General features: G+C 49.2%; 1 protein-coding gene and 1 pseudogene across 1 annotated transcript in view; one reads left to right on the top strand and one right to left on the bottom strand.

The window, feature by feature from the left end:
• Positions 1-702: 702 nt before the first annotated feature.
• The window catches only part of NEURL1B (neuralized E3 ubiquitin protein ligase 1B), a 33,654-nt gene continuing 20,943 nt past the window's right edge, over positions 703-13,413 (bottom strand). Inside the window, exons 3-5 of the mRNA XM_021695684.1 lie at positions 3,645-4,364; positions 1,416-1,541; positions 703-1,040 (exon numbers count right to left, since the gene is read on the bottom strand). Of these exons, the coding sequence (XP_021551359.1) occupies positions 796-1,040; positions 1,416-1,541; positions 3,645-4,364 (1,091 nt within the window). The 3' untranslated portion in view covers positions 703-795. The remainder of the gene's footprint in view (positions 1,041-1,415; positions 1,542-3,644; positions 4,365-13,413) is intronic.
• LOC110584782 lies at positions 8,631-9,315 on the top strand (annotated as a pseudogene).

The raw sequence follows: 13,413 nt of genomic DNA on the forward strand, positions 1-13,413 counted from the left end.
AAAGGCTTCTGGGGATGACACCACCCAGAGCTCTCGGTGGGCCGCAGCACCCATCAAAACTCCTCTCTAGGACTGAGGAAGAAACTAAAAAAGCAAATTGTTCTTTTCTGTTCTCCACCCACCTTCCCCCCAAGGCGTTGCTGCTTTGGAGCTGTAAACAATGAGCTATTTTTTCCTTCCCTTAGAAAATCTGAGTGTCCCTTTTCTATACCATCCGAGGGAGTTCTGTTTAGGTGCAGGCTTCATACATTCAAAACCAGCTGACGTTACAGCCCCAGAGAGTGAACAATTTCTAGTCACGCTACCGTCTGGGCTCTGGATTGCACATTCCTTAGTGTTAAATAACCTCCCAGAGCCAGGATCCCTGGATAAATACCTATGCGTTCTCTCTCACTCGTTCTCTCACACACATTCTCTCTTTCTTCTCTGGCCACTCCCTCCCCTCACCCTCTCTCACACACACTCAACCCAACTCCAGCAAAAAGCATTGCACAGGGAATGCTGTTTCCCAGCCGAGAGGTCACCGAGGGACAGGGTGGTCTGCTAGGCAGTTCCTGAGCTTGCTTTTGGGACGGCCTTTTGGGGGCAAAGCACTTTTGAGCCAGAAGAAGCCCTTGCCTGGGCTCAGACCCCCAGGGCCTCATCTCCATGACTGTCACGCCTTGCCCACCATTGGAGAGTGGCAGATGGGATGGCCACTGCCCTTGGACTCCCTGGTGGCCATAGCAGTTGCCTGGCTCAGGGGGCCTTCAGAAAGGTGACCTTGCTCTGGCCAAGGCCCATTGGTGGGCCAGGCTACGGCCTGTAGATCTTAATGACATCCTTGATGGGTCGCCGGCAGATGGGGCAGCAGGCACGGGCCTGCCTCTTGAGCCGTAGGCCACAGCTGTGGCACAGACACATATGTCCACACGTGTAGATGACTGTGTCCACTTCCCCGTCAAAGCACACTGTGCACTCGCCATTCTTGCTGCCTGCCGGCTCCGGTGGGGAGAACACAGGGGACATGGGGGGGCTCAGCGGGGAGCTGGGTGCGGTCACTGCAGAAAGGGAGAACAAGACAGACCTTAATAATGTGGTTTTCACGTGGGTTCTGCTGGGGCAATCCCAAGAAGGCAGAGCTTCTATGGCCGAACTTGTGGGGAAACAATTTTGAGAGACACCAATTTGGGGTTTTTCTCCTGGGCTTTGCCCCCTTCCCTACCCTCCCTCCCCCAAGCATCAAGCACCATGATCACCCTTTGGGATACGACATGGAGATTTCTCCTCCCTCTAGATGACTGTACAGCCGAGGAAGGAGAATATGCAGGGGGAAAAGGTGGCCATCCTTGCTTAGCCTCAGGAAGGCTGTGGCGCAGCTGAAGGAGCCAGGCCAGCCACCAGCCCCTACCCCTCTAGGGTTTATACCTCCTTACCCAGGGATGACTCAGATGCTGAGGAGGACTGGTTGACACTGAAGGCCATATCAGAATCGCTATCATCCTGGGAGCCGCTGAGGGACCCTGATGGGGACGTGGTCGCAGGGCTGGACTGCAAGGTGCCTGAAACCAAAGAGACTCCATCAGGGGTGGTAGAAGGTGAGTCCTGTTCTGCTAGTCCCTGGCTCTTCGCTCTTTTGCACCTTAGCTTCCCCATCTGTCTAATGGGGGGATAAGAGTTACCTCCCAGGTTTCTGCTAAGGATTGATGGAATTGTACATGTGTGGTGGACACCTATTCTTTGCCTGCTCGGCCTCCAGTCTTGTTTATTTCAGAAACAGTACCAGGATTTTTTGTTGGGGCACTTACTTCACCCTCACTCACGTGATCCAGGCCAGGCCAAGAAGAACTTCCACCCCTTGGTCTCAATGATGGTTTAGGTAAGGCTACATAACCCAGTGAAGGTCAAAGAGGTCTTCATGAGAACACTACAACTGTTGGGAAAGAAGGGGCGCATCCATTGGGAGGTAGGTCTGGCACTGTAGAGCCTGCCTGAGAGTGAAGCCAACATAGGGGAAAGTGAGCTTTGGGATGGGATCCTGAGGACATGCTTTTAAAACCTCGATCCATCTGTTCCTGAATCCATCCAATATACTCCCAGACTTTTGAGGTATGTGTACCCATACATTTCCCTTTCAGTTTAGGGCACTTTGGGGTTTTGTCACTTGCAACTACAAGATTCCTGACTAGCAGTAGTCAACACGAATGAGTTTTCTCCCTTATGTTCACTGCTGGTTCAGATAATAATGGGTTATTTCTTAGGTGAGAGAGATGTTCCTTCCCTTACCCTACTTGAGGATGGATGGACAGATAATGCAGTGCTAGGGTTGCTGTCAGGTAGAAATCAGGAGGGCAAGTCCCTGGCCTCCAAAAGAAGTCACTTCTATTCTACCTTCTCTTCCTGACCACTCAAGGACTCATCCTGGTTCCTCTGGAGGTGCTGGGGAGGAGGGTAAGGAAGACTGATTCTAGGCTTAGTTCTTGCCAAAGCCCCAGTGGGGAACTTAGGCAACTCATCTCAGGGTAAATGGTGACTATGTCTGGTCATTCCTTAAAAACAAAAACAAAAAAAAACAACAAACGATACCACTGCTTCCTTGTTCCTCCTCTGGCTGCAAACAGCAGTCATTGTTGTTACTACTATTAAACATGCTGAAGGTGGCAGGCACCTGCTGAAAGCATTATATGCACCTCATCATTTCATCCTCATGACAATGCCAGGATGCAGGTAATTGCTCCCTCTGTACACAAAAGGAATCCAAGGCTCAGAGAAGGTCTGTGATTTGCCCAACATCTTCATGGCTGACCAGCTATGTGACTGGGACAGTCAGTTAATCTCTATGTACTTCAATTTTCTTATCTGTGGATGGATTAATGATTTCAGTTTCATAGAGGCATCAGGACTATAAAATTGAATGAGATAACAGGAAATGTTCATTCTTTCTGTTACCATTTGGACTGACTTCCTGAATCATGAAAATGGAGCTGTGCTCTCTGGGAACCTTCCCTGACCACCACCTCCATTCTACCAAATGGGAGAGAAGCCCCTCTGCAGTGGCCCACATCACATGGTGCAGCTCTCCATTCAGGTGTGTAAGTTCCTGCTGGGCATGGCCTATGTCCTGTCCTCTACCATGCTCCATCCTGGAGCCCAGGGCCTGGCCCACAGCTGGTGGGTGCTCCGTGTCTATTGGTGGCATGAATGAAGGCAAAATCATGTCAAAATAAGATGGTTCAAGCCTCCATCCCATTTTCTGTGGATGCTGTTATTCTGATGTCCTCTTTTAAGTGTAGCTGTGTTTACTTTTTCTCCTACAACTTAATATGCCTCATGTATATAAAAAATAAATGTGATATAAGTCATAACGGAAATAAAAACTGCACTGACCATTTACCGACTGCATAAAGCCTTCCAGGCCCTGACCCCAGTGGGAACTTAGGTCCTCGTTGGCAAAGTGTGGGCTTGGGAGCAGCAACATGGACATCCCTGGGACACTTGTTAGAACTGTATTTCGGGGCCGCCCCTACTAAATCAGAAACTCTAAAGGTGGAGGCGGAAGGGCGCTAATACGCGCTCAAGCCTGGGAAGCGGGCCTGGGCTTCAGCGGTGCGACTCGAGCTACCCAGCGGCGGCCCGGCGCACGCGCGGTCGGTCGGGGAACTCACCGAGGAGACGCAGCTGGCCGGCGGCGCCACCGCGCACGGCGAAGAACGCCCAGAGCGCCTGCGTGGTGTCGACGCACAGCAGGCGGCCGCGCGGGCGCCCGTTGACGCCCAGGAGCACGTCGCCGCCGGGCCGCAGCGTGAAGCTGAGTGCGTCGCCGCCGCTCGGCACGGGCCCGGCACGCGCAACCACCCAGTACTCCTTGCGGTCGAGCAGCGCGTCGGGGTCGGCCGGCAGCTCCGCGGGTCGGAGCCCGCCCGGGTCGCACGACGTGATGCCGAAGGCCAGCGCGCTGGGCGCCGCCAGCCCCGGGCGGCCCACCTCCACGAAGAGGCTTTCGCCGGGTCGCAGCGGGCGTTCGGAGAAGACAAGCGTGCGGCCGCCTTCGGGCCGCGGCGCGCAGGCCACTTTGCGGTCGGCGGACAGGCTCACGTCGGGTCCGCGCGTCGCGTGGAAGCGCAGGTCAGCCTCGAGCAGCGCCGGCGACGATGCGGGCCGCGGGCGCTCGCGAGGCCCGCACGGGATGGCGGCGGCCGAGGCGTCGGCCGGCAGCGGGCCCGGGGCGCGGCTCAGCGCCAGGTGACCCAGCTTGGCCACCACCTGGTTGTTCTCGAGCTCGTTGTTGTCGAAGTTGGCGGCGTCGTGGCTGCTGGGCGGCAGGCAGGCGCTGAAGCGGGCCTGGCTGAGGCGCGCGGGCGTCAGCGTGTCGGCGAATGCGCTCTCTGCGCCAGGGCAGAAGGGGGGCCGTGAGGGTGCGGGCCGCCGGCGGGGAGCCCCCGGCACCCGCGACCTCGGTCCCGCCACTCTCCCCGCCCCCTCCCCACAGCCCCTCACTTTTTCTAGTTCACGTGTGTATTGATTCAAGAACCACAGGTGCACAGAATCTGAATAAGCACAATCCTGCTGGGCATGGCCTATGTCCTGTCCTCTACCATGCTCCATCCTGGAGCCACTTCTCTTTGGGATGGGCGGATAAGGCCCTTCCTCCGTTTTTCCTTCCTTCTTCCCTCCCTCCCTCCTTCCTGCTTCCCTCCCTCCCTCCCTCCTTCCTCCCTCCCTCCGCTCCCTCCTTCCTCCCTCCCTCCGCTCCCTCCCTTCACCCTTCCTCCCTCCTTCTTCCTTCCCCCACTCCAGAGGTTTTCTCATACTTTGGAAGATTTGGAAACCCTTTATTGTTGGCCTCCCCAACTAGAACATAAGCTCCAATAAGTGAATCCTGCTCTTTATTTGTGGCCTTATATGACAGGCGCTATTTTAAGCTCCCTTCGCGTGTTATCTGAGTCCTCACACAACCTGTGAGGTGTGTTCTGTTATTACCAGCCATTTAACAAAGAAGGGAGGTGAGGCACAGAGGGGTTAAAGAATTCGACCAAGGTCACACAGAAACTGGCAAAGCCACAACAAGAACCCAGGCTCTTCAACATGTGCTGAATCTGAAAGAACAGAGCCCAGTGCTGCACAAACATTGAATATGTTAGCTTTCTGCAAGAGATGGCCTCATTTTATAGGACAGAAAACTAAGTTTTAAGTCACCGTCATGAAAATATTTTTGAATAATTTTTAGTGGGATGGAAACATGTTCTTGATACTACATATTATATAGTTAAGTAAAAAAACAAAATAGTGTTTCATTTAGGTAATACAGGTCTTCATACTTTGGTAGATTACTCGTCGATTGTCTCCCCAACTAGAATGTGAGTCCTTGCCTGTCTGTTCACCACCACCTTCTCAGGGCTTAGCAGGGTTCTGGGCAAAGAACCTTCATTCTTTATTGTATGAATGAATGAATGAGGTTTCTAGAAGACTGCCACTCTGAGTAACAAATCAGGGAAAGAAAGAAACAGTCACTAAAGTATTGTGAAGTTTTTTTAGTGATAAAAATATTCTCATTAACCATAATAAGTAAAGCAAGAAAAAGTGTTTTTCAAACTTCTCTAACTAGACTCCTCTAGCTAAGATTTGTCATTCTGTAACTTATGTCATGGAAAAAACTATTTCTTCCTCTTTAGTTTTCCAAATATAAAATTAAGTCATAATAGTGAATATGCTTTTTCAAAAAGCATGCCCTAGCTCCTAGTGAGAGTCTGATAAGTTACTCCCTACCCCACCTGCAGAAATCCACAGGGCAGATTTTGTAAACTGGCCATCCACATTCTGACCTGGCTCACAGAACTGTTTGTTTGGCCTACTGGTGTATTATCCAGTATTTCTACAATAAATACGTATATTACAAGTCTTATCAGAAAACCCCAATATTTTAAAAAATCTTTTTCAATTACTAGTTAATAATGTGGGAAAACACCAATGATATAAATTAAGTGAACAAAAGAAGATACAAAACAATATATTATTTGGTTCCAATGGTGTGGGAAATGTATGTATAGGATGCATAGGAAAAATACAGGAAGGATATACATAACAATGTGAGGGTGGTTATCTCTGGATGGAAATTTGCTTTACAGTTTTTAGATTTTCTCACTTTAGTGAACATGTATTGGTTTTGTAATCAGAAAAAAAAGGCACATATAAAAGATTAAAATAAGGTTTTCTGTTTGTTTTTTTAAGACATTTTAGATAAGTGGATGTTTCTGGTATAGCATCCACTTCTGGTGGAGCCTCCTGGTGTGATGCACTCTCCCAGGGCTCTCTGTCCTACACATCCTGCTAGGCCAAGCCTAAAGGCACTAGCCGTGACTCACCCTGGGTCTCTGCCCTTGCCAACGTCTGCTTCTGTCCCCCACCCCAGTGCTCCTCCTCCTTGCCCAGACAGCTCTACATAGGAGTCCATCCTTCAGTGCAGCATTCTAATTAAGAGCATGGCCTGTGGAGATGGTTCAAGTCCTAGGTTCAGCCCTTCCTGGCTATGTGACTTTAGGTAAGTCACTTAATCTTTCAGAGCCTCAGCTTCCTCAGCTTAAAATGGAATAATCCTTGTCCCCCTCCTTCATGTTGTTACAGAGATGAAATGAGATGTTTTTATGAATAGTGTAGCACAGAACATGGGACAAAATAAGTGCTCAAATCATGTTGTTATCATTATTCCTTCAATGTTTTTTGAACAAAATGTATAGAGCACTTGCCATGTGCCAAATGCTGTGCTGGGTGCTGGGTGAAGAGAGATGAACAAGCAGGCACAGCTCCTGTGTCCATGGAACTCCCATTCCAGTGGGAGAGACAGACTTTAATGAAGCATCGGACATAAAACCATGTAAGTACAAACTGTGGTGAGTGCTACTAAGGGCCACTGTCCTGCACGGCTCTTTAAAATGAGCATGTTTCAGTGGGGGAACTCAGACTCTGAAAGGCATGGTGAGTTACTCCACGTCACGCAACCAGAGAGTGACAGAACTGGAGTTCTCTGAGTGTGAAAGGGGAACTTGGTCAGAAGTGAGGCCACAACGGGTCTTTGTGACAGTGAAGATGGAGTGAAGACCTGAAGGCCAAGGGAGTAGAGCGGTGCCTGGGAAGTGGGGTATAACCATTCCAGGCAGAAGGAATAGATTGTGTGAAGGAACAGCATTTCTGAAGTGAAAGCTTAATCTGCGAGCCTGGTGTAACAACATATGTGACAGCATTTAGCCTGATACCTGGCACACAGCAGCCCCTCAGAAAAGGTTGGTTCTCCTCACTTTTCTCTATGCAAGGAGCTTTGTCCCCATCAGGCATTGTCCCTGAGTGAGACAGGCCCAAGACAGCACAGTGCTGGCCTAGGCCTGACACTTCAGAATCCACCTCTCAAAAGATTCTCTGTGGAGAACCAGAAATCCCACAATACCAAGAGGCCCCCAAGGGAGCTTATCAAGATTTCCTAACTTCTAACCTGTGATTTGCCTCCAAACTCTCTAGACCTGATGAAAGTATATACAGATATTTTTTTGAGACCCTACCTACCAGATGCAGTTCCGCACATTATCTCTATCAGCCCTCACCACTATCTCATGTAGCTCTGTAAAGTGGGCACTTTTCATAGCGGGAGAAAACCGAGGCTCTGAGAAGTGGAGCGAGTTATTTAAGGTTGCACAGCCAGGGGTGACAGTAATGGGATTCCTTCTCAGGCTATATGACTCCAAAACCAGATCCCCTGACCACTAGCAGTACTGCCTCCAAAGTTCACCTTTGTTCTACTCTTAGAGCTGCCAGCACGTGGACTCAACCTCCAGCCAAATGGCTCTTGCAGTTGCAGTCCCCACGAATCTGACCCCTGAGAGAATGAGTCTGACAATTCTGCCCCCACCCCAAACATCTGAATAGCAGTCCCAGGCCAGGCACAGGGGAGACTGGGGTGGCTAGGATTGGCTCCACAACCTCCCACTCTTGCTGGGCCATGTCCAGAGCCTGGCTCTGGATCTGGGAGAAAGCTGGATTCTTTCCTTTCTTTCCTTTCCCTAGCTCTCTCAGGTCAAATATGTCTGGGACTGGAAGTAGAGCAGAATTTATGTCTCAAGAGAAACCATATTTGTGTGAAGATAAAAGAAGCCTAGAAGAATTAGAGACAGAAAGGGCCATCCATCAGTCACTTCATTGTCTCCAAAGGTGATTCAGAATATGCACTAGAGGCAGAAGGGGCAGGGCTTGCTGGCAGAATGGATGTAAGGCAAGGAAAAGAGGAATCAGGAATGACTCCTGAGGTTTTGGACCAGTCAACTAAGTGGGTGGTGCCCTTCAGTGACAGTGGGGATGGCTGCCTGAATGTTCAGTGTGGAATACTTTTTGGATGGTAGGAGGAGATGTGAGTAGGTAGAGGAACGTCTGGACTTCAAGGGAGCCATGAGGGCTGGGAATATGGACTTGGGAGCCAACATCCTAAAGATGGGATTCAAGGCCTGGTGACAGGCTTGGATCATCATCTGGAGAAAGGGTAGGGAGAAATGGTCTTGCTCTATGATGGCTTGTTAAACTCCACAGATGTTTTGTACACTTTTCTACATGCATATTGTATTACATGATAGAGAAGAAAGCTGACAATAGAACCCTGGGGTTCTCAGCATATGGAGACAGGCAGGGAAGGAGCCAAAAAAGAAGCCAAGGAGGAGCAGCCAGGGAGGCTAGAGGAAAACCAGAAGCTTGTGAAGCCAGGAGGCATGAGCAGGTCAGAGAGGCAGGGAGAGACCACCTGTGCCAAAAGTGAGAGGCCAGGTAAGAAGAAGAGGCTGAACTCTGGATCTGGCAGCCTGAAGTCTGGTGAGATAATGAGGACAGCTTGGGAGCAGCCAGATTTCAGTGCATGAGGCAGGAATTGGATAAAATCATTGTGAGGAGGTACATGAGCTCCAGCTACTCCATGTGTCACTGCTGCAGCTAGGAACAATTTTCTTCAAAGTACCTGGTGGTGAACTTAACCCAGGAGAAGATGAAGGACTAAAATGCTGACAGAGCTACTAGTCATCAAGATCAAGTCCTGCCAGACAGGGTCATTGCTAATTGCATTGGTAACTGGTAGAGACCAAATTTTGAACCTCCTCAGTATCCATTTTTTTCCTGTACATATTACAAAGCCCTAAGGAACGTAAGTTGTTTTTGGTTCAACTTCGAGAGGAAGCCTTGTTTATAGTCCCTAAAAATTACAAGCTGGTAGTTATATCATTGTTTGAATTGTATGACAATGCACCAGGCTATGGATCCATCCTTTCTTGTCTCCAACTTCTGAACAGGTTCAGTTTTATATACAGCTGAATTCTGTGCAGTGGTGAAACAAGCACACAGCCATACACAGTGTAGAATAAACATGGTAGAAAAGTCTTTGGGGGTTTCTTTCCCACTCCCTAAATTGCTATCCACTTTTACTGTTTGAATAGTAGAGTTAATGTGGAGAACAAAGTGTTTGACAAAGACTTGAACTTACGGATCCAGATGCAGGGCCTGGAGGTCAAATGCACCGCCAATTATACATGGCCGCATATCCATATATATAAATGGTATAAACATATGTGATATATAATTTATTACTGTTTCTACTCATACTTCTTTGTACATTAAAGAAAGTGGACTTCATTTTAAATTTCACATTAAGCTTTTAAAAATAAATACATATTACTGGGATGAGCTAAAGAGGATTGGGATGAGGGAGGTGGAGAGGGTGGCAAAGATATTTTTGAGAAACTTTTGCTCTGAAGAAAGCAGGGAAATGAGAAAGTAGCTGGTGGAGGAGATTGCCAATGGCATTTTAAAAATATATATATTATTTGAGAACGAGCACGAGCCAGAGGGATGGAGGGAGAATCTCAAGCAGACTCCATGCTGAGCACAGAGCCCAACATGGGGCTCAGTCACATGACCCTGAGATCATGATTTGAGCAGAGATCAAAAGTCAGAAGCTTGACCAGATGAGCCATGCAGGTGCCCTAAGGGTATTTTTTTTTTTTTAAATGGAAACCAGACCTCTTGTGTGTGCTCATGGGAATGATTTTGTGGGGAGGGAGAAAGTGAGGGTGGAGAAAGGGACAAATGATAGGAGCAATGTCTCCCAAAGAGGCAGGAGGGTACAGGAGCAGAGCTCCTTCAGCCCTGGCCACAGGAGGGCTTGCAGCAGGGCAGGGGTATTGGGGCTTAAGAAGGAAAGATGCAGATGCCAGGTCTGTGGGCCACTGAGCCCATGCTTTTCCAACCAAAGAAGGCTGGACCAGGGGAGACAGACCTCCATTGGACCCTGTCTGGTCCTGGATGTGACCTCAGTTTCCTTCTACAATGTGAGGACCTTCACCCCTGTCTCATAGGTCTGTGGGAAAAGTTAATGGCAGATCTGTGGAATAACAATGTACTTGGCACTGTGCCTGGCACAGAGTAGGCTCTCAGGAGCCTGGGAAACCACATTCCTTCAGGCCACCCTGCCAGGCAAATGCCTTACTATCAGGCAGGGAGTTGGGTGCTGGCCTAGACTGGAGAGAATACATTAACTGCAAAAGCCAATTTCCCTGTGCTGCTGCCCACTGAGGCTCTGGATGAAGCCACCTGCAGCCATTCCTCCTGTGTGATGTGGGGTGCTCACAGGTCCCATGCTGAGGCACCCCCACCCCCAGGGTCCTGGGCCCAACCCCCTCCCTTATCATGACCACTTATCAGCTGGGTGACCTTGGGCAAGTCCCTGCCTCTCTCTAGGCCTCAGTTTCCACACTTGAAGCATGGGGTGGTGCATTTGACCTCTAGGCCCTGCATCTGGATCCGTAAGTTCAAGTCTTTGTCAAACACTTTGTTCATAACGCTAATAAAAAACAAACATGAACTCTAGCACCACCAACTGATAGGTAACCTTGGCCAAATTATCCATCCATGCAGGGTCTGCAAATGGGGCTGATGCTATTTCCTGCCTCATAGTGTTCTAGTGAGGACTGGAAAACATCACCCAGGTAAAGTTCCTGGCATAGTTCCTGCTGCATAGTAGGTAACTAAATTAATGAAGGGGCTCAAGGCTTTCAAAAAGAGCAAATGACTCCCTTACAAGGCCTATATAGAGCTACTGTTTCTGGGTATATGACATCCTCTCCCCCTTCTTCAGGTCCCAGCACCCGGCTTTTCTTCTAAGAGAACTGCCCCCACACCCACCTCCCGATTTCACTGATTACCTTGAGGAGGAGGCCTTAACTTGGCCAGTCACTGTATCGCATCCTCCTGGCAATGGAGAGCAATGAGGCTAAACCTTGAACTTTAGCTAGACCTTGTAGGAAAGCAGCTGTCCTGCTAGATTTGTTAATCTGGTGGGATGAGAGACATGGGAATGGAGCTGCTGGTGGCCCCCCTCCCCCCACCTCCAAAAGGGAGCCCAGCTGAGGATGATGCTAATAAAGATGACAGCAGGGCAAGAAATAAAGGCAGGCCAATATTTCAGGTGCTGTTCATTGGACCCCTGCATCAAGCCAGCCTTACAGGCAGTCGTTCCCCTGAATTTTCAGTCACATGAGACATTAATTTTTTTTTTCCTTGCTTAAGCAAGATTGAACTGGTTTTTGACACTTAAAACCAAAGATTTCTGACAACATAGCCCACAATGCTATGGCCTTGGACTGGTGTTGCTTATTTGGTCTGACCAGCTTTCTACCACTGGGAAAAGGAAGGACAAAGGGGCTATATGACAGTGACCACTACTGCGTTGTCTGTAAGAGGGACAGAGGTGCCTCAGGACATGGGGCCTGAACTCCAGAGCTCCAAGAAAGAGCTTCTCAGAGGAGCCAGGGAGAGGAGGGGGAAACTTGGCCATACCTGCCTCTCTAACTACTAATTCAACAGAATGTCATTTGCCTGGGCTCAGCCCCTTCTCTTTGGCCCAAAGGAGCATCTAGAGAAATCACAGGTTCTCAAGATGGCCCACTCCGGGATCCAGCAAGGCCATCCTGGTCTGTGCCTCAGAGAATGGTAAACCCCAGAAGCCACAGTACAGCCTTGTGGGAGAGTGTGCCCTGCAATGTAGTTTGCTTGGGCGGGGGGGCTGGTGGTGCCTGAGTCCGTCAGTGCAGGAGCTGCTAGGGAACAAGAAACCAGACAGATCTAAAAATGGGGCAAGTGAAAAAAGAACAATGGAGTGATTCTTTGCCCAGTCCCATGCATGTAAAACTCTTTTTTTTTTTTTTTTTAAATACTAAACACCAGAGTGGTGCCTATCTGGGCAGGGGAAGGGGTGAATGGGAATTTAGAGTAGGGGCTGGGGGTGAAGTAGAAAAGTCAAACGAGAGAAGGGGCTTTTGTGGTCCAGGGATGACCCCCATGCCTTGATCTGACATGTCTGAAGAACTCAGCTCAGCACCCAGCAGGGAGGAGAAACAGGCGCCCATGCAAAGGTGACTGTTGTGGTCACAAGCCTGGCTATGCCCTGGGATCACCTGAAGAGCCTTGAGAGATCTAGATGCCTGGGGGCCACTCCCTGAAGTTCTGATTGAATTGGTTTGGATACAGCCACAGCTGAGAACCACTGAACTAACGACAGACGATAGACAGATGCATCTGGGTTCTAATCCTAGCTCTGCCACTCACAAACTTGGTGGTTTTAGGCAAGTCACTTCCCTTCCCTGAGTCCTGAAGTCTTGGGGCTAAATCCCCTGTCTTGAGGAGAGAATGAGCAGGTCACAAGAGAAGGCACACCAGACATGGGGGTCTGCAGCTGGACCCCCTGCAGGAGGATGCTGGGCTAGGAACATAATTCCAACAAGTGAAAGAAATACATGAGGCCTATGAACCTTTTTCTTTCTGAGACTTAACTTTAGCTCAAGTTCCAGGACAAATAAAGGGTCCCCGTCCCACAAGACAGGGGGATGTTTCTCAGATGAGGGGTGCCAGATAAAATCCGGGATGCCCAGTGACATTCGAATTTCAGAAAAACAAATGCTTTTATAAGTATGGCCCAAATATTATATGGGACATACTTGTACTAAAAAATTATTTTTTCTGAAATTCACATGTAACGAGGTGCCCTGTATTTTTATTTGTTCAATTTGACAAGCTTACTTAGATGATACTTGAGCTTGTTGGTTTTCAGTCTTTATCTACTGGTCTGAGAGAAGTGAGGGAGGGGTGAGGGGTCTCTATTCTGGAGTTTTCCATTCTGGAGTTTCACAGCTGACAATCTCTAAAGGAACTATGTCACCTCCTTGTTCCTTGTGAGGAAAAGGAGATCAGAGGGCCCTGGATTGCACAAACACTGGCTGCCTTGTATTTATCCACTTGGTACCTTAGACACCATCATTAGAAAGCCCAGTTCTAAGAATTGGGAGAGGGAGATCCCACTTAGGATGGGATTTCTGTGGTTCTCATGTTGCCTCACCCCTGTTGCCAGCAACAGTAGGG

Source organism: Neomonachus schauinslandi, chromosome 7 (genome assembly GCF_002201575.2).
Source record: "Neomonachus schauinslandi chromosome 7, ASM220157v2, whole genome shotgun sequence".
Lineage (NCBI taxonomy): Eukaryota > Metazoa > Chordata > Mammalia > Carnivora > Phocidae > Neomonachus > Neomonachus schauinslandi.